At 38.2% G+C, this 23,213-nt stretch overlaps 2 protein-coding genes and 2 pseudogenes across 5 annotated transcripts; 2 read left to right on the plus strand and 2 right to left on the minus strand.

Moving 5' to 3' along the window:
- The first annotated feature begins 125 nt into the window (after nt 1-125).
- Nucleotides 126-3,086, plus strand: LOC133745099 (cytochrome P450 704C1-like; annotated as a pseudogene).
- Nucleotides 3,087-6,363: 3,277 nt separating this feature from the next.
- On the plus strand, nt 6,364-9,677 carry LOC133742126 (cytochrome P450 704C1-like). 4 transcript variants are annotated; one of them, XM_062169810.1, is made up of 7 exons: nt 6,364-6,857; nt 7,785-8,000; nt 8,113-8,409; nt 8,508-8,703; nt 8,788-8,828; nt 8,942-9,145; nt 9,236-9,677. In XM_062169810.1, the coding sequence occupies exons 1-7, from the start codon at nt 6,576-6,578 to the stop codon at nt 9,416-9,418; spliced, it is 1,419 nt and encodes a 472-aa protein (XP_062025794.1). In that variant the 5' UTR covers nt 6,364-6,575; the 3' UTR covers nt 9,419-9,677. The 4 variants fall into 4 exon arrangements, with proteins under 4 accessions (XP_062025794.1, XP_062025796.1, XP_062025795.1 ...); XM_062169812.1 differs by having other exon boundaries at nt 8,979-9,145; nt 9,236-9,376; XM_062169811.1 differs by having other exon boundaries at nt 8,508-8,828; nt 8,979-9,145; nt 9,236-9,376.
- Nucleotides 9,678-11,580: 1,903 nt separating this feature from the next.
- Nucleotides 11,581-13,697, minus strand: LOC133745752 (probable protein phosphatase 2C 27). Its single transcript, XM_062173874.1, has 2 exons — nt 13,353-13,697; nt 11,581-12,612 (listed from the first exon to the last, which is right to left on the minus strand). Exons 1-2 carry the CDS (start codon nt 13,379-13,381, stop codon nt 12,111-12,113), a joined length of 531 nt encoding a protein of 176 aa, XP_062029858.1. The 5' UTR covers nt 13,382-13,697; the 3' UTR covers nt 11,581-12,110.
- Nucleotides 13,698-15,998: 2,301 nt separating this feature from the next.
- LOC133742128 (K(+) efflux antiporter 5-like) lies at nt 15,999-18,250 on the minus strand (annotated as a pseudogene).
- Nucleotides 18,251-23,213: the final 4,963 nt, after the last annotated feature.

Genomic DNA, 23,213 nt, shown 5'->3' on the forward strand with positions numbered 1-23,213 from the left:
TCGTCTAACCATTGATGTACCAATACAGTGCACACTTTCGCGTATGATGGTATGAAGATTTGATATACACTTATCAGGTTGGGCATGCTGTGGCTCGACATACTGCAGAGGCTTTTACTAAGAACATGTGGATTCTCATAAGGCTAATGATGAACTATCTGACTGGACATGTAACCTTTCTGCCTGCACAGTACTCAATCAGGTTAACCGACAGATTGCTGGATGTTTTGTTGAGGCTTCCTTTATCCCTAAGGTACATTTATTTTTTCCACAAAGAATAGGAGATAGCGTTTCTCCACTACTGAAATTTTAGGTGAATGTATTAAGAGGATTTAACTTTCAAAACATTTTCAATCTGTTATCGTAATAGATCGAACATACGTTTAAAGAAAATACAGAACTTACAGGTTGCTTGGCTTTTTCAGAAGTGAGGTTTACACCTCAGATCCTGCAAATGTTGAATACATGCTCAAAACAAACTTTGCAAACTAGGGCAAGGCATGTTATTAAAATTTTCAATTTATTAGAGAAGTTTCATGGTTCATAATTTATTAGAGAATATTCAGATAGTTTTTATGTCATTCAATGGGATGAGAACAGTATTTTGAGTTCATACAATGTGCTAAGACTATATATACATACACCACTAGTTGTAATTTTTAAATAAAAGCGAAATAAGCCATTCAAGTGACAAATCCTGCTGCAGGGATTGTATCACTACAACATATAGTGATACTTGCTGGGATAATTTATGAAGCTGTAACCTGTGACCGAGCAATAGAGATCCAAGTAAGCTCCAATGTTCAGCAATCATATAGCATATATATATATATATATATATTTGTTTTTTGTAGCTACATTAATTTTGCTGTTTGTTTGAAAAGATAAATAAATCAATGTTGGTGTTTGTTGGAAGGACTTGTTTATGAGATCATCTCTAGATTCAATCATCAAGATTCTACTTGATATTGAATTAGACACCATGTGTGGAACAAATGAAGAAGGTATCCGGTTTTCCAATGTGTTTGATGAAGCAAACGAAATTACCCTGTATCGGTATGTTGATTCCTTCTGGAAGGTAAAACGGTTCTTAAATATTGGATCTTGTTAAAACAGTAATGCACATTGATAGTTTCTATTCTCTAGTTATCTAGATTAATCTAGAACTTGTATAAATCTAGTTAGATTAATCTAGACTAATCATGTTATCTAGTAAGTTCTAGTGTAGTGTATAATTGTACGTGTGGTTAACAATTAACCACATAAGCACCATGTAATTAAGAAAATCTGTATCTAGAAGTGTCAAGAGGAAGGTGAGGAAGGTCGGTGGAACAAATCGGTGGACTTGTTCTATATATGCATGAAGAGATGTTAATTAATGAATGAACCAAGCATTAATCAAAAGCTTCTCTCCTCTGTTTTCCTTTCATAAACAACCTCCTCTGTTTTAACTATTCAAACCATCTCCTCTACTCCTTCTCCCAAACTCTTGCTCCCGAAACTAGAGTCCTAAACACATTGTCCTAGCCCACTACTCCTAAAGCTTCCGCACCAAATTACAACAGTGGTATCAAAGCCACAAATTCTAACAGATCTGAAGCAGTTCTAAGGAATAATATCAAAGTGGTAGATCAGTTTGTGTATAAACTGATCAACAAGAAGCTTGAAACAGTCCATAGTTCAGAAGATGAGTCAACTGTGAGTTGCTTCCAGGCCATCTGTTTGTTCTATATAACTATATTGAATTAATTTAGAATTTGTTTCGTTGTAATTATTATTCATGTGGATAATTGGCAGTTAAAGAAAAGAGACTTTATTTCAAGGCTTTTGGAATTGAGAGAAACTGATCCAAAGTACTTAAAAGACATGATCCTCAATTTTATTGTTGCCGGAAAAGACACAGTGGCTACCAATCTTTCGTGGTTTCTCTATGTGCTCTGCAAGCATCGCCATATACAAAAAAAGATTGCACAAGAAGTTAGAGAAGCAACAAGTCTGAATAATAGCTCAAGCATTGATGAACTTGTAGCCAGCCTTACTGAAGAAGCCCTTGACAAAATGCAATATCTCCATGCAGCTTTGACTGAGACACTCAGACTCTACCCTGCAGTACCTGTGGTAATATTATATGACATGTTAATACAATCTAATACATGAATGCAATGTACAAGCATAATGCAAGTTTTAGGTGATAAACATAGCAGTCAATATCGGCTGTTATGATTTAAAATAGCTTATATTACTTTTTAACTAGTTAATATGTAAGATTTGGGGTCATTCACAGGATGCAAAGGTTTGCTTTTCTCATGGTACTTGGCCAGATGGATTTACGATCCAAAAAGGAGATATGGCATGGCATACCAACCTTATGCCATGGGCAGGATGAAATTTCTGTGGGGTGATGATGCAGAGGAGTTTAGGCCAGAGGGATGGCTCGACCATAAAGGCCTTTTTCAGCAAGAAAGCCCTTTTAAGTTCACAGCCTTCCAGGTAAGAAAAATATATACACATAACACTCGCATCTAGCACAATTAGTTAACACACTAAGGAACATAATGGCCAAGTTATTGGAGTTCTGAGAAACATGATTTGTGATTTCACAGGCAGGTCCAAGAATCTGTCTAGGAAAGGAATTCGCTTATAGACAGATGAAGATATTTTCGGCTGTGCTTTTAGGCAACTACATATTCAAGATGAGTGATGAAGTAAAAGTGGTAAATTACAAGACTATGATCACCCTCCACATTGAAGGAGGCCTTTATGTGCATGCCTCGCCAAGATCGGGTCATGGAAGAGCTTAGATAGATGCTTTAAACATCATTCACTGCCTAATGCTAGAAATGTATGTTTACACTCGAAGTTTCACTTATTCTTGCCGCAATAACACTGCGGTCACCAGTTGGTGGTATTGTATTGTACTTTAGATACTGCTGTCGACGAGTATAGTTACTATGCTTCACCATAGTTAATTGTACTGGACCATTGCTTCATTGGACCATTAATTGTTCCGCAGTTGCCTTTCCTCCCTCTGGGGCATAATGGTTAAATGAAAAACATGTGATCAAATATCCCTCCAAAGCTTGTAGTTTCAAGTTTCAACTTTAACTGAAGAAACAAAATCAAGTAGTCATTGATGAAAGACGGGAAGTCCAGGAGGCTTTAGCCTGATTGAGTTTGATGGAGAGATGTTCTTGAATTCTGAAAAATCTGTACGTGAGAGATTCACTACAACATGCACACTACCCGATCGATCTGTACGTGAGAGATTCCTACAACAACACACTACCCGATCGATGTGAAACTAAAATTTTTATCTCTTGAGAAGTTGGCTTCTTTGATCATTCATGTCTCCATATATAAGTCAATTTCCTAAATTCTTCTAAATCTGCTGGCTTGAGATATATGTGATGGAAACTTGGCCGGCCATGTCGTTTTGTTAATCCAATTACCGCTTGCAACCAACTTCAGACATGATGTGAATTTTTTTTTTTTTTTTTGGATACTGGACTTGACAAAGAGCAAGCCCAAGAAGATGGAACTGAGCCCAAACTTCAGAGTTCATATGATAAAATGTCAGGTAGTTGTCAGTCTCCTCAACTTTATTGGATTCTTCAATTTTCCATACAGCATACTAATGGAGTCTTTGGTTATCAGTCTCCTCAACTTTAATGGAGACTGAGGGTTATCAGTCTCCTCAACTTTAATGGAGACTGAGTGGAGTCTTTGGTTATCAGTCTCCTCAACTTTAATGGAGTCTTCAATTTGCTAGATAATTGCTGAGTTAACAGAGTACTAATGACACGTTACTGATGACATTTTATGATAAAATTAAGTTTGACTTGCACCGTAAATTTTTTTTTTTTTTTTTTTTAAAAAGTTTGACTTGTTTGGATTTTCTAATTCTTCTTTTCTTTTTTGATAAAAGTTTTTTTTTTTTTTTAATTGGCTGATAAACAAATTATTTTACTGAAAGTCAATATCGCTTCTTCGTCTAAATTGGCAGGGGTAAGATATATGTTAGCCATATATATCTTTTTCTTAACCCAATCTTCTTAATTCTACACAGTGAACTTCATAGCGGATATACAGTACCTCTATATATATGTGCGCGCGCGCGTGGTGACGGACGCAGGATTATATTTATGTGGGGGCAAAAATTTTTTTGAAAAAAATAGAATGAACTTTAACGAAAGAGTTGGATTAATATTTGTTTTTAATACTTTCACAACTTCACATTAAAAAAAAAATCCAATCCATAAATATTTTGAAAAGAAAAACGCATTTCTGGGCAAAACATATCAACTATCAATCACTATAACTCTAATTATATAAAAGAAACAAAAAATGACTTTCCGAAAAAAGAAGAAGAAGAGAATCAACAATCAACAATCTGTAAAGCACATGTATGTAATTAACAATACATGTAAAAGAGACTAGAAAAAGTTTTTTATTCATTTCTTTTATGTTTGTGGGCCAACAAACCAGTTTTTTATTAATACTATATGTAAAAGTCTTGTATTACTCTAGAGTAGGGACTTTTATTGCTCTATACGGAAGCAATATTACTGAAACGATTTCATTATGGTAAATACTATAAAGCAAATCAAATAAAACCAAGAAAATGAGTGGGTGCAGCTGCCTCACTGGGCCTTAGCTGCGTCCGCCACTATGTGTGTGTTATCTATCTTTGTATATCTCAAAAGGGTTTTTTTACTTCAACAGTGTCTGAACTCTTCGAGGACTTTTAAAATGATACCTGAACTTTCAAAGTTATCAATGTGATACATGGACTCATTTTTTCGTATCAACGTCGTACCTACGGTCAATTTCCGTTACGGAACCGTTAACTATGACCACGTGCCCTGCACGTGAGGCACAAAATAAGGGTAAAAATGACTTTCCCATTTCCTTTAGTTCTTCACATGTCCCGTTGTACCTTCAGTTCTTCTTCTCCATTTCTATTTCCTTCTTCATCTGCAAATTGCAATAAGGTGGGATGATGACATTTCCTAGCAAAATGCAAAACCCAAAGCAAAACTTGAATCCTATTCTCTGACGGACGGACACCGCCGGGGACTCCATCTCGTCGGAGTTCTCCAAGCATAGGTTGCTCGACGGCTTTGTTTCTCTGAATTTATTGCTGGCCGGAGCGGTGTAGACGGTTTCACAACTCTTGGCCTCCAGATCCACAAGCGGCAAGCTCACGAATATGAAGTCCTTAGCTCTGGAATGAAGCTTGTTAACGTCTTCCTGGCTAATCCACCAAACACAAGTGTTCTGAGATCAAAGCAACAAAGCATGAAATTGAAAAATACCCAAAACCAGCAAGACTAATCAAACCAATCCAAAGCAACAAAGCATGAAAATTGAAAAATACACAAGTGTCATGAGAAGCTCGTTGCTTCTTCCCAGGCCATGTTTCAACACCTCAATCTCACTATTGTTTTACTCTTCCTCCCCATCCAAAATCTCATAAACCCATCTCGAGGGAGTGATTCAAAAAATAAAAATCCCCACAATGAGAAATCTCGACGATTCCATCAAACCCAAAATCAAAGCTTTTGAAGATTCGGGCTTTTCGAATTCCAACATTGCCGAGATGGGTGAAATGAATAGGGATCCAAAACCTCCACCACCATCGGGCTCACGGTCTCCATTGAGTTGAGCCCGGCCTCCACGTTGTCGACGACGCCTGAAAGCTAATTCACGCGCCGGCATACCCGCACCTAGAAGTGATTTGGACACCCAGATTCTCTGGGCACCTGACCTCATCTCTCTTTGTAACCCCGGCCACACCATCAACAACTCTTATCTTCTCCTAAGGCGAGAGGTGGAGAAACTCGAAGAAGAAGAAGAAGAAAGGCCTTAAAAAAATTGATTATAAAAAAAAGATAAATAGGTTATTTTTTAATTGAAAATACGTAAAATGTCAGCTATAGCCCTATAATTAGGGTAAATCAGTCTTTTTGTCATCACTTAGTGCGTCACACGTGCTCATTTTAACGGTACCGTAACGAAAATCGATCGTAGGTACGACGTTAATACGAAAAAATGAGTCCAGATATCACATTGATAACTTTGAAAGTTCAGGTATCATTTTAAAAGTCCTCGAAGAGTTCAGACACTATTTGAAGTTTTTACCCATCTCAAAACTATAATGGAGTGCTTGAATTTGTAGGTACAACGGCAGATGTCAGACGCTGTTAGTTTCGCCGAAATTTGTTTAGCACTAATGTCCTTGCGCGGGAGAATAACAACAAATAACCACCCCCGTAAGTTGTTGGAAATTCGTACTATAATAATTCAACCACATCTAATTCAGATAAACAATGTCCACTAGCTAGGTGTCTCCTCCTTTAATGGAGTGGCCCGGAGCCTTGAAGTTTTGTGTAAGTTGGCACAATGGCAGTTGATGAAACTGTTCCCATGCAGTCTACTACGTTCATTTGATACTATATAAATTGCTGTGACTGGTTCTATCTTCATCATCATCGATTGCAGAGGTTCTTCATCTATATTCTTCAACATCGTCCCATAAGTATTCCATCAAAAGAAAACATCGTCCCATAAGTGTAATGGATTTTCTTTCCACTGCTTTACCACCCATAGCAATAAGTTTAGCTGTAATACTCTTGGCCGTTATTTTTTGGCCTGCGAAGAACAAGAGGTACCCTCCTGTTGCCGGAACTGTCTTGCACCAAGCCATCAATTTCCCAAGGCTGCATCATTACCACACTGAGCTTGCATGCAAGTACAAAACTTTCAGGATACTTGAATTGTTCAAACATGCTGTCTACACAGTAGATCCTGCAAATGTGCAATACATACTCAAAGAAAATGTTGCAAACTATGGCAAGGTATATATATGTTATTGAACTGAATATGTTTCTGTACTAATATATATTAATTAACAAAAATACTTGAGATCCCAAATAATTATACCAAATGATGTGGCAGGTGCCATATCATCAAACTATTTTTAGCATGTATTCTTATATTTTATTTTTATTCTTTAAAATGGAAAGATCAATAATTAAAAGTTATTGTTGTTTAATTAGAAAAAAAATTTATATGATAAACAACAACAAAAGGAATGAAGAACCCTAAACCAACCCCTTAAATCATGGAGACTTTAACATGCAACTATAGGAAAAGGCCACCAACCAAAACAGAGTAAATAGAATACAAAGTTGTGTATGGCTTAATTCATTAGCTCATTGGCAATTGCATATGAATAGATCATTTAGTTCCATGCAGATGTGGTTGTTTTGTTTGAGGAAGGGCGGTAGCAGATTTGGTTGTTTGGTGAATCACGTTCTTCTTTTTTGCTGATTAATTAGTTTTCTAGATAAAATCAATGAAATTTGCTGAAAATTATTAAATTGAATATCGTGACACGTAAGACACCAACTCAGACACCATGTCATTTGGTATTTGCTTTTTGGTATAATTTTTTGGTGTCTGTAGCACTGCTCATTAATTAATGTGACAGAAAATCCAATACATCTTAAAAAAAAAAAATTTAATAAATAATTGTGTCATATAGCTGTTTCATAATATGAGATGTAGGTAATATAAAAAAAAGTGACTCGTCTAGCATTACTCTTATTTGTAATGTAGTTGTTGAGTTGTCTCCAATTTTCCATGACCATATACTTTGCTATATTTGTTGTTACAAAAAGGAAAAACAACGATTTTTTGCAGTCATTAAGTATGGGTTTGACGATGATGTCTTTGTTTTCTCCAGCTGTTCATGTTGGCTTGTGTTCACCATTTCTTTGTAGGGATTGTACCTGCATAGCATTCTGTCCGATCTTATGGGAGATGGAATCTTCGCTGTGGATGGGGACAAATGGCTGCATCAAAGGAAGACATCAGGCTCTCACTTCTCAACTAAAGTACTTAGAGACTTCAGTAGTGAAATCTTCAAAACCAATGGGGTAAAACTTGCTGGCATAATTTATGAAGCTGTAACCTGCGACGAATCAATGGATATCCAAGTGAGTTTGCAATGTCTCAAAGATGACACACACACACACACAACACTATGCGTTGTACATTTTGTTTGTCTTGTAGATAGCTTACTTACTTGATGTTCGTTTTTGTTGGAAGGACTTGTTTATGAAATCAACCTTGGATTCAATCGTCAAGATTCTACTTGGCATCGAACTAGGTACCATGTCTGGAACAAATAATGAAGAAAATATTCGGTTTTCCAATGCTTTTGATGATGCAAACCAAGCTACCCTTCATCGTCTTTCTGATATCTTCTGGAAGATCAAGCGGTTCTTGAACATTGGTAGGGAAGCAGTGCTAAGAAAAAATATAGAAGTGGTGGATCACTTTATATACAAATTAATCAACAGAAAGATTGAAACACTCCATAATTCAGAAAATGATAAGCTATATGTGAGTTATATATTTACATTCCTTTCTGTTCTAGATTGTAGTGATATAATATTAATTGATCTAATGTTACTGATATAGTGAGGGTTAATGGCATGCAGTTAAAGAAAAGAGACTTTATCTCAAGGGTTTTGGAAACTAGTGAGACCGATCCAAAGTACCTGAGAGACATGGTCCTAAATTTTATTGTAGCCGGCAAAGAAACAACTGCTTCTGCTCTTTCATGGTTTTTTTATATGATGTGCAAGCATTTCGATATACAAGAAAAGATTGCACAGGAAGTTAGAGAAGCAACAGGTCTGAATAATACTTCAAGTGTTGATGAACTTGCAGCCAATCTTACTGAAGAAGCTCTTAACAAAATGCAATATCTTCATGCAGCTTTGACTGAGACACTCAGACTCTATCCTACGCTTCCATTGGTAACTTAACATATTATATAAATGTCATAATTCTCTCATAGGATGCATGCTGGATTTGAATTTGTTTTGCATTATTTCTTATTTAATGAATAAGTCCGATGTTATGGTTTTAGGATGCGAAAGTTTGTTTTTCTGATGATATCTGGCCAGATGGATTTAGTGTCAAAAAAGGAGAAATGGTGGTATACCAATCTTATTCAATGGGCCGGATGGAGTTTTTATGGGGTGATGATGCGGAAGAGTTTCGGCCAGAGAGATGGCTTGACGAAAATGGCAATTTCAAGGAAGAAAGCCCTTTCAAATTCGTAGTCTTTAATGTAACTATGAAGAAAAATAAGTCTTTATTAATTTCTTGGATAAAATCACTTTATTATCGGAATTTTGATAATATTTTTTTCACTACACAGGCTGGTCCAAGAATTTGTCTAGGGAAAGAGTATGCTTATATGCAGATGAAGATCGTTTCTGCTATTCTTTTAGGCAGCTACAAATTCAAGATGAGTGACGAGAAAAAACTGGTCAATTACAAAACGATGTTCATCCTCCATATCGATGAAGGTCTTCATGTTAATGCCTCTCCAAGAGTTTGACCGTGCAAGAAAGTTAGATTATATTTTTTGTTTCAAACATCTTTCACTTGCCTATCAATGTTAATTATTGTAGTAGGAAGCGTCATTGGTTGTTCCAATTGAAAATAAAAGAGGCTAGTCCTCTTCAATAAGCAAATAGTTTTGTTTCTTGTTTCTCTGATAGATCAACGACTTGTAGTTAATGAGCATTAGTGATTAGTAAATCATGGTTCAGGCACAACATGACAAAAATATAATAACATCCTCTACTTATTTGTTTTTATTTTATTTAAAGAAAGCAAACATGTACTTGAACATCATGTCGTAGGATTCGGCTTCTCTGCTAGAAAAGAAGTTGCTAAGATCTGCTTAGGCCTCATCATTTAGCTCTTCAGCCCTAAGCCCGCCCGGCCCGTAGGGCCGAAGCCCTACCCGGCCCTTGCATTAGGGCGGACCAGCCCTACCCTTTCTCAAATAGGGTAGGGTAAGGGTAATGCAAATGAAGCCCGGCCCTACCTTACGGCCCTACCCGTTTGAGCCCGTTAGGGCCAAACCCGGCCCGGCCCTTTAAGCCCGCCCAATTAAGCCCTAATAATTTTTTATTTTTTCTATTTTTTAAATATGTTTCTCTTTAGTCTATAACATACAACTTATCTATTTTTTGTAATTGATTTCCTAAGCTTTATTTTCTTTAATTTTTGTTTCCTTTGTTAAACAACAATTAATTTTGGGAGATTTAGAGAGATAATTAATTGAATATAACCATCTTAACTAATATTTATAAATGTTATAACTTATAAGTTAATTCCAATATATATATTTATATTAAATATGATCAACAAAAAATAATGAGTCTTGTATTACCTATATAACCATTGAGCCACATTTTTGAGATAAAAAATAAAAGTAATATATTTCTTTTTGTTAAACAAATTAAGGTCCTTTTAGGCCCATTTCGGCCCTATTCGAAAGGCCGGCCCTAGTGGCTCGGGCCTTTCGGGCGGGTAAGGGTTAGCATATTTAAGCCCCGGGCCTAAATTTTGTTGACTTTGACTAGGCCCGGCCCTACCCTAAGCCCTAAAATTTAGGGTAGGGCCGGCCCTAGCCCGGCCCATGATGACCCCTAGATCTGCTTGGATAACAATGTGAGCTCGCCACGTCAGCCTCACTCAATCCAATGCAATAAAACACACTAAAATCGACGTTAGTACGTTAACGTCAACACTGGATCTCCAGATCTGGTTCGTCTCCTCGCATCTCCCTCTCTCTCTCTCTTCGCCCAATTTGCTCCTTCCCCTCACCATCTAGTCGTGAACTGAATCGAACAAGATCATGGTGGAAGTCATCGGAGCTGAAGAAGCCGGTGTCATGGTCATGGTGGAAGTACTGCTCGACGGGAACCGGAACAGGAACATAATCGTAGACTTGGGCGTGTATTTCAATTTCTTCCCGACCCTAAAACCCCCAAACAAAACCCCAGCTTTCCACCAAATCTCAGTCCTAATCATCACCTTCCTCGCCTACGCTTCCTTCCACGCCTCCAGAAAGCCCCCCAGCATTCTTGAGCCCAAGCTCCAGTCCAATTCGAGCTCATTCGACACCGGGTGGGCTCCCTTTAATGGGCTTCAGGGCACCCACAGGCTCGGAGAACTTGATCTTGCATTTATGTCTGCATATTCTATTGGGATGTATTTTGCAGGGCATGTTGGTGATAGGATTGATTTGAGGTTGTTTGGGATGTTGGGGAGTGGAGTTTTGACTTGTCTTTTCGGGTTAGGTTATTGGTGCAATGTGCATATGTTGCGGTATTTTGTGGGTGTGCAAGTTGTGTGTGGGTTGTTTTAGTCGATAGGTTGGCCTTGTGTTGTGGCAGTTGTGGGGAATTGGTTTGGGAAGACGAAGCGGGGGTTGATAATGGGGGTGTGGAGTTCACATACCTCGGTTGGGAACATTGTTGGATCGGTTATTGCTTCCGGGGTTTTGTGCCATTTTGTTTTTGATACGCATTGCCAGAACTGAGATTAAAGAGAAGTTGAGTGGGAAAAGATGGTTTTGGTATAGCATAGTTGACACACAGTAATTGAGAAGTAAAAGACTGAAATTCTTGTATGGTTCTGGTATAGCATAGACACAATGATTAAGAATTAATAGACCGAAATTCTTCTTTCAGTGCATTCTTTGAGTCTGAGTATCAATTTGATGAATTTGTGTACAAACGCATAGCAGCTGGGTAAATTCGGTGCTACTCCTTACGAAACGTAAAAGAAGAAAAAGGGAAAACCAGCAAATGTTTGGAAAGAGAAAAAGTATATACATAATTCAAAAGCTAAAAGTACAGTTACAGAACAATTTATAAGCAACTCAGAACTGCCTTAGCCACCTCTGATATGTAAAACAATTTCTTCCCACAAAGTTTATCTCCAATTCTCCATTATGTTCTAATAGTGTACAAATTGTTATCTCAAAACTTGGTAATACGAATGTCTTCTGTATCCTTCTCATCATCTGTAGAACCAACTAAAGCACCAGAAATAGAGGAAGCAAGGCCGCAATCCCATTCTGGATATATATACAGGAGCCGAACTTCTTATTGATCAATTCTAACCTTTGCCCACCACCAGAAACATCAACAAATGAAACACACTGGTTTATCTATCGATCTAAGAAGAACTGCACATTTTAAAGTCCCTCAGCAGAAATACTACGTCTGACTCTAGACCTTTCTACCACCACATGTGGAGGTGGCTCCAAGTGGAAACTCTACCATAACAAGTGTCAAATTGTCGGTTGCGCCTCGTTTTATTGCCTCCTCTACTATTTGCTTGCAACACAGCTTCACATCATTGTGCTCTTGGAGTTTCCTTCGAGCAAAGTCTACAGCATTTTCGTTGGTGAACACATCCCATATTCCATCACTACCAATGATAAAAAATTCATCATCCTTGGTCAGTGTTGTCAATTTAAGTTCCGGTTCAGCACTCAAGGGTCCTCCCCTTTCACCCTCATCCTTCAATCCTTCAAGATGCCAATCACCTAATGCACGGGTGACCCCTAACTGACCATTCAGATAACCATCATCAACATATCCACCCAAAGACTCAATTCGCGTCCTTTCTTTTTTGCAGCAGGGTCTATGATCTTTTGACATTTCTATAGCTGCTCCATTTCGTGACAATATAGCCCTGCAATCTCCAGCATTTGCCACGAGCAAAGACCTGTCCAGAAATAATGTTTTTCAAGGAACAAGCATAATGTATCTATCCCAATGAAAGCTCTGATAAATACAAACTAAGCAGTATCAAGAACTAGACATGAGAAGGGGCCAACAACGAATAGATGTAACATAATGAAATTCAATCCTAGCCATCAATCAATGGAAAGTGAATGGTTCAGGCATTTATAATTCAATCTAAGCGAAGCAGTAGATGCAGATTAACCCCAATACACCACTTCCCAGATTCCTAATATCAGTATCAAAATGTTTTTTCTTTTTCTTTTCCACTCCAACAACATATCCTCTGATGATAATTCTAACTCAATTTAAATGCAAAGCTTTTGACTTGCTCCTATGACATACATTAAGGGTTGCTTTTCTCTCTCAAACTCTCTTGCAGATTATCAGAAAGATGCTAGATTTTAATACCACTTGTTATAAGGTTTAACACCTCACACGTCACAAAGAGCATATCATAGAAAAACATGTTGCTCAATGTCCTTTAGCGCCATCAGGCAGTAAGCACTTAAAGTTATTTTACTTCCAGCACACAACTGTACATGATATCATCACGATGGTTGTTAGGCAAGAAAGTTCATGTTCAGTTATCCAATTGGCAAACAAACGTATTTGAGCTACAATATCTCAGCTATATGAAAGTTTTCCAGATGATAAAATGCTTAATACAGATGGAAAATACCAACAATATGCAGAACAAACAAAAGGGTAATCATAACAGACCTGAGAAAACGCATCAACAAAGTAGTCATCTTGAAATTCGATCTACTGCATCAACAAAACAATTTAGAATTCATTCCTACAATCTCCCAACAAAACACGCCCAAATCCAATAAATTGAAATACACCCAAATCAATTAAATTGAAATACACGCCCAAGTCTACGATTACGTTCCTGTTCCACCATGACCATGACACTGGCTTCTTCAGCTCCGACGACTTCCACCATGATCTTGTTCGATTCAGTTCACGACTAGATGGTGAGGGGAAGGAGGAAATTGGGCGAAGAGAGAGAGAGAGGGAGATGCGAGGAGACGAACCAGATCTGGAGATTCAGTGTTGACGTTAACGTACTAACATCGATGTTAGTGTGTTTTATAGCCATTGGATTGAGTGAGGCTGACGTGGCGAGCTCACATTATTATCCAAGCAGATCTTAGCAACTTCTTTTCTAGCAGAGAAGCCGAATCCCATGTCGTAAAACTGTCATATGAAATTTACAACTATAAAATTAATTTAAAAGGAGTCTACAGACTATAAATGTTTTAGTACCTCCTATTTTCTACCTTCAAATAAATTGAACTCGATGTCAGTTTCCTAATCAACATATTATAATTGCTTTTGAATCAACAAGCTAAGCTTTTGAATCTAGCAGCTAGCAAGTTCCGAAGTGAACTCCAAATTAGCATATCTAAGCTTAGACATCTTTCAAACAGCAGAGCATAGTGTAGAGCCCAAATAGATATAAGAAGCCCATTTGAGTAAACCATACTAGCCCACTAGTATCTCTCATTTCTATTGGACCTTGCTTTACCACAACCCTCTATTTTCCTATTTTGGACTAAAGTCTTTAATCTGTTTTTCTTTTTCCTTCCGATTTTTGCTGTTTGTTGTTGGCAGCATAATACTGAGAGCTACTAGCTAGGCAGCTAGCAAATACTTTAGAGACCCATTTATAGATGACCCGACCCATTAACCCCTAATGAAGAGCACAAAATAGATATTAGCAAGTCATTTGAGTAACCATACTATCCCAATAGTTCTATAATTCTCTAATTTTAGGTTGGGCCATTGCTTCATCACAAGTCCACAACCTTATTTTCTCTATTTTATAAATTATTATTATTATTTTTAGGACTAAATACTCGTTACTCCTCATACTTTTGCATGAAAAACAGTTTAGTCCAAAATGTTTAAGTTTAGTCCTTATTCTTTCTAATTCTCACACAACAGGTCCTAAAATGACTATTATACCCCTCACTTTTTATTTTTTTATTTTTCTCTCTTTTTATTTTTTCTGCCTCTCTCTCTCTCTCTCTCTCTCTCTACACACACACACACATATATATATATATATGATTAAATTATGTTTAATCCCTGTACTATGACCCTTTTTTTGTTTCAGTCCTTGACATTCTCAATTAATCTGAAAAGTCTCTAACATCAAAATTTCCGTCTGATTGGTCCCTCTCGCGTCAAATTAGGAGTTTGCCTTAGGTGAAATGTCTAATATACCCCTATGTTATTTCTTTTTCCTTTTTAATTTCTTTTTTTCCTTTTTTTCTTTTTTCTTTTTTCTTTTTCCTTTTTAATTTCTTTTTTCCTTTTTTATTTTTCATTTATTTTTTTTCCTTTTTTCTTTTTTCCTTTTCCTTTTTAATGACCATCATATCCTGCTGCATCGGTAGCGCCACTTCGGCGAACCAATCCAGATCGACCTGAAACTCCAATTCTTGTTCTCCACGCCGGCGGCCCTTTTTTTTTTTTTTTCTTTTTCCTTTTTAATTTCTTTTTTCCTTTTCCTTTTTTTATTTTTCTTTTTTCCTTTTTCTTTTTTCTTTTTCCTTTTTAATGACCATCGTATCCTGTTGCATCGGTAGCGCCACGTCGGCGAACCAATCCAGATCGACCCGAAACCCCAATTATTGTTCTCCACGTCGGTAGCCATTTTTCTTTTCCATCACTATTCTTCTTCTTCACTTCTGGTTTTGGTCAACTTGGCCATTAAAAACCATCATTTCAACCAGACCCAAAATCCAAATCACCATTTTGTGCAAGACCCAAAAACCTCAGGGTCTGAAAAAATGGTAGTTTTCAGTGAAAAGTTTCCAAATTGAGGCTTGATATGGAGAGAGAAAGTGAGATTTGAGTGGGAGAGAGAGAAGTAGGCTGTGAAAACAAGAGGGGAGTGGTTTAGCGGCAAATTTCCGAGCTGATTGGGATCTGCTTGTGTTTGGGAGATGGCGTCGGCGACGATGGAGGCTAGGGCAGATCCCAACAGAGGGAGATGACTTCAGAGAAGGTGAAGAAGTGATCGATCAGCTCCTAGCCTCTTGCTTTTGCTCGATGTCCATCTCTGCACCGCCAAGCTAGCTCTTTGCTGGGTTTGGTTTCAATTTGGGGAGAGAAACAGATGGGTTGTGGAGTTTGATCGGAATGGGATTGGTGGGTTGAGGAAGGAGAAAGTAGGCAAAACGAAAAGCAAAAAAAAGGAAAAAAAAAATTAAAAAGGAACAAGAAAAAAAGAAGAAAAAGCAAAAAAAGAAATTAAAAAGAAAAAAGAAAAAAAGGAAAAAAAGAAATTAAAAAGGAAAAAGAAAAACAAAGGAGAAAAAGAAATTAAAAATGAAAAAGAAATAACAGAGGGGTATATTGGATATTTCACCTAAAGCCAACTCCTAATTTGATGCGGAAGGGACCAATCAAACGGAAATTTTGACGTTAGTGACTTTTCAGATTAATTGAGAATGTTAGGGACTGAAACGAAAAAATGATCCTAGTACAGGGACTAAACATAATTTAATCCATATATATATATGTGTATATATGTGAGTGTGTGTATATATATATATAGAGAGAGAGAGATATATATATATATATATATATATAACTAGAATCACAGATGCTAGAAGTATGTCCACGTGGCTCCACAGGAAATGTACATGTATGAGCATTCCAATACTTGAAAGGAAGAGAGCTGCAAATAGGTTACGAATTGGCTCCACCTAAAATTCAGAGAAAACATCATGTTCAACAATGAATTAGTTCCCAACATCTGTTTTTTTTTTTTTTTTATTGGTACATATTTTCTCTGTTTTTTTTTTTTCTCCAAAAGGGATCAATAAAGTATTTATTTTAGGTAACAAGTAAAAACGCCGAGAGTACCTGATCTAAAGTATGTTGTGCAAAGTCAGTGGTTGATATCATAATTCCAGCCACAAATGAACCCAACTCAAGGCTAAGGCCCAGCTTATCATTGCACTGAAAATCTTACAAGAGATTCACAAGTATTAAAACAGCGTTGAGAACTACAAATATGTAGCAAGATCGCTATATTAGAACCATGCTACTTTTCTTACATCCAAATCTGCATGGTCGAAAAGTGGCATTTCATTATCTTAATGTTAAAAGGAGGCTAGTCTATACTTTGTAGTGTCAAGAAATAAATTTTTTGACCATATTATATACTTCAAAAAATAGCATGATGAGCAGTCATTAGCTTTGATAAATACAAGAACAAAATAGTTCACTTACCCAAGCAGATAACAAGCAGAAAGCCACAACAGCCAGCTGATAAAGCTCATTTGTCTGCTTCAGAATAAGAATCATAAAAGAACAAATGAAGTTATAGTCGATCCAGATTCCAGAAGGTAACTAGCCCGCTCCAATAGAAAAGCAATACTTACTTGAGAGGACAACTTCATCATCAATTTAAGAAAGCGAGGAACAAACGACCAACAAAATACAGATGAGGCGGCAAGATATAATGATAAGACTAGCACCCTGAAGTAAAAACAAAATACAAGTTTATGATATGCAACAAGCTTGTTGTCAGTTTGTTGTACAGTATATTACACAGATAATAAGAAAAATAAACAGAGTAAACTTGATCAAGGCAAGCAAACATGACAAAACAGATTCACACTTTCATTATGGCATCAAAACAAGGATGGAATAGAAACAATAAAAGACGGTGAGAAAAGAAAAAATGCAATCAAAGAAGGCAACAAAGCAGACTTACAACTTCCCCACAGATACCATCCCTTGGAAAACACCGCTATGACCACCCAAAACTGGGAGCAAAGCAAACAGTAAACCAACAGCACAATCCTGAAATAACCACAGTGATATAATGAATGGATATGCTCCGCATACAGCATTATTATGTAAAACTCGGTTATCAATAAATTTAGCATTCAAGTTTTCACAGTTCAAAACCTACCTGGAAAATTAGCGTCCCAATTGTAATTAACTTGACCATGAAGAGCACTATTACTATTCCTTTCTGCTAGAAATTTCACCACCTGATAAAAGGGAATACGAAAGAAATGAGGTTTATTCAAAATTCAGAAAGCAGCAATGAAGGAAGAAAAGTGACAATGTAATTAAGGGTCAGAAACATACCACTGCTGTTGATGACATTGACAGGAAGGAACCAACAAAAATCCCCTCAGACAACTTTGCTCCACATAACTGCAAAATTAGCAAAAGGGAAGCACAGTGTTCATTTTGACGGGAATTAACATCTTGTAAGAAAAACCAAATAATAAGACTGAGTATGCTAATACTATACCCCAGCAGTTATTCCACACAAGAACATAAATGTTATGATTTGAAGAAGCCCTCCAAGAACAGCTACAGGGCCCACAACTTTCAACTGCATTAATGAAAAGTTAAAAAGCCTCCCTACACAGAGGGTATTCTCCTCCTCTCCCTCAGGACATGTGCAGAATATAATCCTTTACAAACTTTCAGCAAAACTAAATGATGTTAAATTTCCAAAGCCATACATATTAGCCAAAGAAAACTCCAACCCTAGAGCAAAAAGAAGAAATACAACACCAAATTGTGCAACAGTTTCTACCTGTAGTAAAAGATGAAAGGATTACAAAAAAAAACGTTACCAGAGGTGTGATCGCAGGTAAGCTTGACATAAAAGTAACACAGAGATTTCCAAGAAAGTGAATAATAGTTCTGTTCTGCTCTTATTCTTTTATATTAGACTATGAATGACAAATTGTCACTTCAATATGGATAAAGGGCATCAAATGTGGTGTAAGTTAAAGAAGGAGCAACCCTTTGGCACTTTGACTTTCTAAATTTTACCATAGTTGATATTTGAATCCATGGCTTAAAATCCCGATACATTTTGAAAGCATTTATAGTTTAAGAGGAGAAAAGGCAGAAGATGTCCTGAGGGAGAATACTAGGATCATGTCCTGAGGGATCCTGTATACTAGGATCCAACTGGATAAATGGCAGAAGATTACGTTCAAGGGCCGTCAAATGCAGATGCTGGGAATCCGAGCTAGGCTAGAAGAATTGCTGGGAGTTCCAATCTCTATGGAAGTGCAGCAGGAAAAAAAGGCTTTAATGGACAAGCTTCAAGGGCTGTTGTACCAGGAGGAGCTTTTTCGGAAACAAAGGGCCAAGGTGACTTGGCTAAAAGAGGGAGACCGCAACACTAATTTTTTCCATCGTAAAACGGAGAATAGGAAACGGAAGAACATGCTTCTTGGACTTTTTGATGATGAAGGGCAGTGGCATGAAGATGATTTGGGAGTGGAACATGTGATCACTGGCTACTTTTCGAGAATGTTTACGGCCTCGGCAGTTGATGCGGAGGCGGTAAATTTGACTTTGGAGGCAATTACTCCTTGTGTTACCCAACAGATGAATGCTCAATTATGTGCTCCATATACAGTGGATGAGGTCCGGTGTGCTCTTTTTCAAATGTATCCGACAAAGTCCCCGGGGCCGGACGGTATGCCTCCTCTTTTTTTCCAACATTATTGGAATCTTATAGGGAATGATGTGTTTGATGCAGTCCAAAATTTCCTCCAGACAGGACAAATGCTAAGGCAGATCAATTTTACCCATATCTGTCTTATTCCAAAGGTAACCAATCCTGAGACCATGTCTGACTTACGGCCAATTGCTCTTTGTAATGTGATTTATAAAATATGCTCCAAGGTAATTGCAAACAGATTGAAAGTTCTGTTACCAGAGGTGATATCTCCCTTCCAAAGTGCTTTTGTCCCGGGCAGATTGATCACAGACAACATTTTAGTAGCGAATGAGATAGCTCATTTTGTGCATAATAAGAGAGATGGGGCGGATGGCTATATGGCGTTGAAACTTGATTTGAGTAAGGGTTTAGATAGAATGGAGTGGTCTTTCTTGGAGAAAGTTATGACTCGTTTTGGGTTTTCTAGTAGCTGGATCTCTATGGTGATGCAATGTGTCTCCTCTGTTAGGTATTCCTTTTTGGTGAGGGGAAGACCCCGTGGACATGTTATTCCTAGCAGAGGGCTTCGACAAGGGGACCCTTTGTCACCATATCTGTTTCTTCTTGGGACTGAAGGTTTCTCGGCCCTTCTGCAACAGAAACTTGGTTTGGGCTCTTTACCGGGGATTGCGGTATGTTCTGGGGCTCCTGTGGTGAACCATCTTTTATTTGCAGACGATAGTATGCTATATGCGCAGGCGTCTCTTGAAGCTTGTCATGAGATCCAGGATGTTCTGGATGTTTATGGGAGAGCCTCAGGTCAGGTAGTAAATTTCCTTAAAAGCTCGGTGGTGTTTAGTAAGAATGTTGATGAGACTTCGCAGGCTGTTTTATCCAATTTTATGGGTGTCGAAGTGGTGGAGTCCCATGAAAAATATTTAGGTTTGCCGACTTATGTGGGACGTAAGAAGACGTCTACTTTCCAATATATAAAGGAGAGATTGGCGAAAAAGCTTGCTGCTTGGCAAGGAAAACTACTGAGTGGGGCTGGGAAATATTGATACGGGTGGTAGCACAAGCATTACCTACTTATGCTATGAGTGTGTTCCAGCTGACAAAATGTTTCTGTGATGACTTGGAGCAGATGTGTGCTAGATTCTGGTGGGGGAGTACCTTAGATAAGCGGAAAATTCACTGGAGAACTTGGAATGTGCTTTGTAACCCAAGAGAGGAAGGGGGCCTGGGTTTCCGTAGTCTTTCTATTTTTAACTCAGCTTTGTTGGCTAAGCAAGCTTGGAGGATTGTGAATAATCCCTTGTCTCTTATTGCTCGCTTATATAAAGCGAAATATTTTCCAGATAAGTCATTTTGGGATGCCATACCACATGCTTCCCCGTCTTTTTCTTGGCGTAGCATTTTCTCTACTAGAGAGCTGCTACAGGGGAGCTGTTATTGGCAGATAGGAGATGGTTCTGCTGTAGATATATTTTCTGATAGATGGGTGCTTGCTTTGCCTCATGGGAAACCGGTAGATTCGGGGCTGAACTCGGCGGGGGTTCGAAAGGTTAGTGATCTAATGAGCAGTATTGGTCAGTGGAATGAAACTCTAATTAATGGGATGTTCACAGTGGAGGAGGCAGAGATGATTCAGGCTATCCCTCTGAGTCAGCGTCGTGTAGCAGATCGTATGTGTTGGAATCTTTCACAAGATGGCAAATTCTCGGTTAAATCAGCATATCGTTTTGCTTTTGTGCATTCTCCTAGCTATAATCCAATCCAGCTTGTTGCCGGTAAAAGTTTCTGGAAGAAGCTGTGGAAGACAACTATTCCAAATAAAGCAAAAGTGCATGCTTGGCGTGTCTGTTTGAACATATTACCTTCGTTGGGGAGTTTGGCATCACGAATGGTCCCATTAGAGAACCATATGTGTGTGTTCTGTGAGGGGCAGGGGGAGACAACTATCCATCTATGCAGGGACTGTCCGTATACCAGATCGGTGCTTATGTCCAACTCTATATTGGCCCAGGTCTTTTATAGTATGGTTAATGTATTGGATGATGCGTTGGGCTGGTTGGTGCGGTGTGCTCAGAACCTTTCGCTAGCTCATTTTGGGGAGCTTCTGTTTGCTCTCTGGGGGGTCTGGATGGAGAGGAATGATAGAGTTTGGAATAATAAGCAGCGTGAGGCTGCTGATGTGTGTTTAGGACTTGCTTCGAGGTTACAGGAATTTAGGTTCCATACTGTGAAGCAAGTTGTTCCTAAGAGTAGGAGGAAGGCGGTTTGGAGTGCTCCACCGACTGGCATTGTGAAAATAAATGTGGATGGATCATTTAATCATTTGACTCGTCAAGGTGGTGTAGGTTTTGTGATCCGGGATGATCAAGGATAATGCTAGCAGGAGGAGCCTGGCCAGTGCGGGGTTTATATTCGCCTGAGCATGCGGAGATCTTAGCATGTAAATATGCTTTGAAGTTTGCTTTGGAACAAGATTTTGGTCCTTTTGTTTTGGAAACGGATGCAATGGAAGTGCAAAGGCAACTGTCGATGAATGGTGAAGCCAACACTTCGGTGCTGGGCCGTATTTTTGATGATGTGGTTTTGCTTTTGGAGTCCCAGTCTACACTGGGAGTGAAACACATAGGGAGAAGTGGAAACATGGTAGCCCATCAGATGGCCATGTATGCATGTTCCCTTAGACAAGAACAATTTTTCTTTTCTGCACCTTCTTTTCTGTTGGCTGCAATTGCAGCAGATCATTGTACTACTTAACGTTTGTTTTTTCTAATAAGATGGCTGACCTCCCTTGATTCAAAAAAAATAGTTTAAGAGGAGAAAAAAAAAAGGTGTTCAATCTCCTAAACAAAAGCAAGAGGCATCATTTAATAAACTGGTTCTTTTTTATAAGATTAATATACAATGTGCATAACACTTTCTCCAAGATCATAACTATATTTCCATGAAAATGACAATCATTGGAGCTACAATATTGTGGGAAGAATAAAAGTAGGTAGGTGCGGGAAATTTATATAGAAACTATAACTCTCATATCAACAAAGAATAGAATGATCCCACTTCACACCAACGTACCTGTACCATTTCACTGATGAACATGAGATTTGATAATGCAGGGGTGTTTTTGATGAAATTGAAAGTTGAGGGACTGAATTGATGTTGGGCACAAACCACAGGGTACTAAACAATATTTAGCCCAATGAATTACATATGTAAGTAATACTAATAAGTGATCCTTGAAATACCAATGAATTAGTTAAGTACTAGAGTAGTAGTAAAAAGACTATCGTTATACATGTGAGATGCTTGGAGTAATAACAAAAAAATTGATATGTTTTATTGTGAAATTTCAGTAACTAAAGAGAATAAATTTAGGAAACTGCCTGCAACAATATTTGGATTGAAATTGTGTTTCTCACCCACTTTTTTTTTCCTTTTATTTGATTTTAGTATTTTTACCATAATGAAATTTTAGATATTTTTTAAATGAATTAAATTTAGGGTGCGTCTATTACCACCCTACTATTTTTTTAGTTCACCCTACAAACATTTGAATTATTGAAAGACTATATTACTCAAGTGTAAAATGACTACTAAGTATATTAATTTTCTAAAATCCAAATTTGTAAGGAAAAATAAATAAATAAATAACCAATGAATTAAATAGAAAGATTACAGGATTTATGGTATTTCTTAACTCTCTGTAGAGAGAAACCCTAAGCCCGACTTCCGTCTTTGCAATATCGTTCCTCGTCCGGTGGCGCCCGGACGTCCTGGCTGGCCTCTGGCCTCGCCGTCGTCGTGGGGCTGCTGCCGGACGGGTAAATCGACGCCAATAGCTCCTGGGGATCCGTCAGGGAAGGTTTCGCGCAAGGCTTTAGTGTGTGGTTTCCCGGCTGGGTTGGGGCGAGATGGTGGGTGTGCAGAACAGGTTCGGTAAGCGATCCCTGCTGCTGGTTCTTCGCCGACGGAGCCATGGGTCGGATCTACGGTGGTGTGGGATGCGAGGATCCGGATCAGGGATGGTTTTTTCCATGGCGGCACCGGCTTGTGGCTGCGTTGCTTGTGGCGATTCGGGTCGTGGATGGTGAGTGGCCGTGGCGGTGTGGATTGTGGCTATGCAG

The sequence above is a fragment of the Rosa rugosa genome, chromosome 4, assembly GCF_958449725.1.
Source record: "Rosa rugosa chromosome 4, drRosRugo1.1, whole genome shotgun sequence".
Lineage (NCBI taxonomy): Eukaryota > Viridiplantae > Streptophyta > Magnoliopsida > Rosales > Rosaceae > Rosa > Rosa rugosa.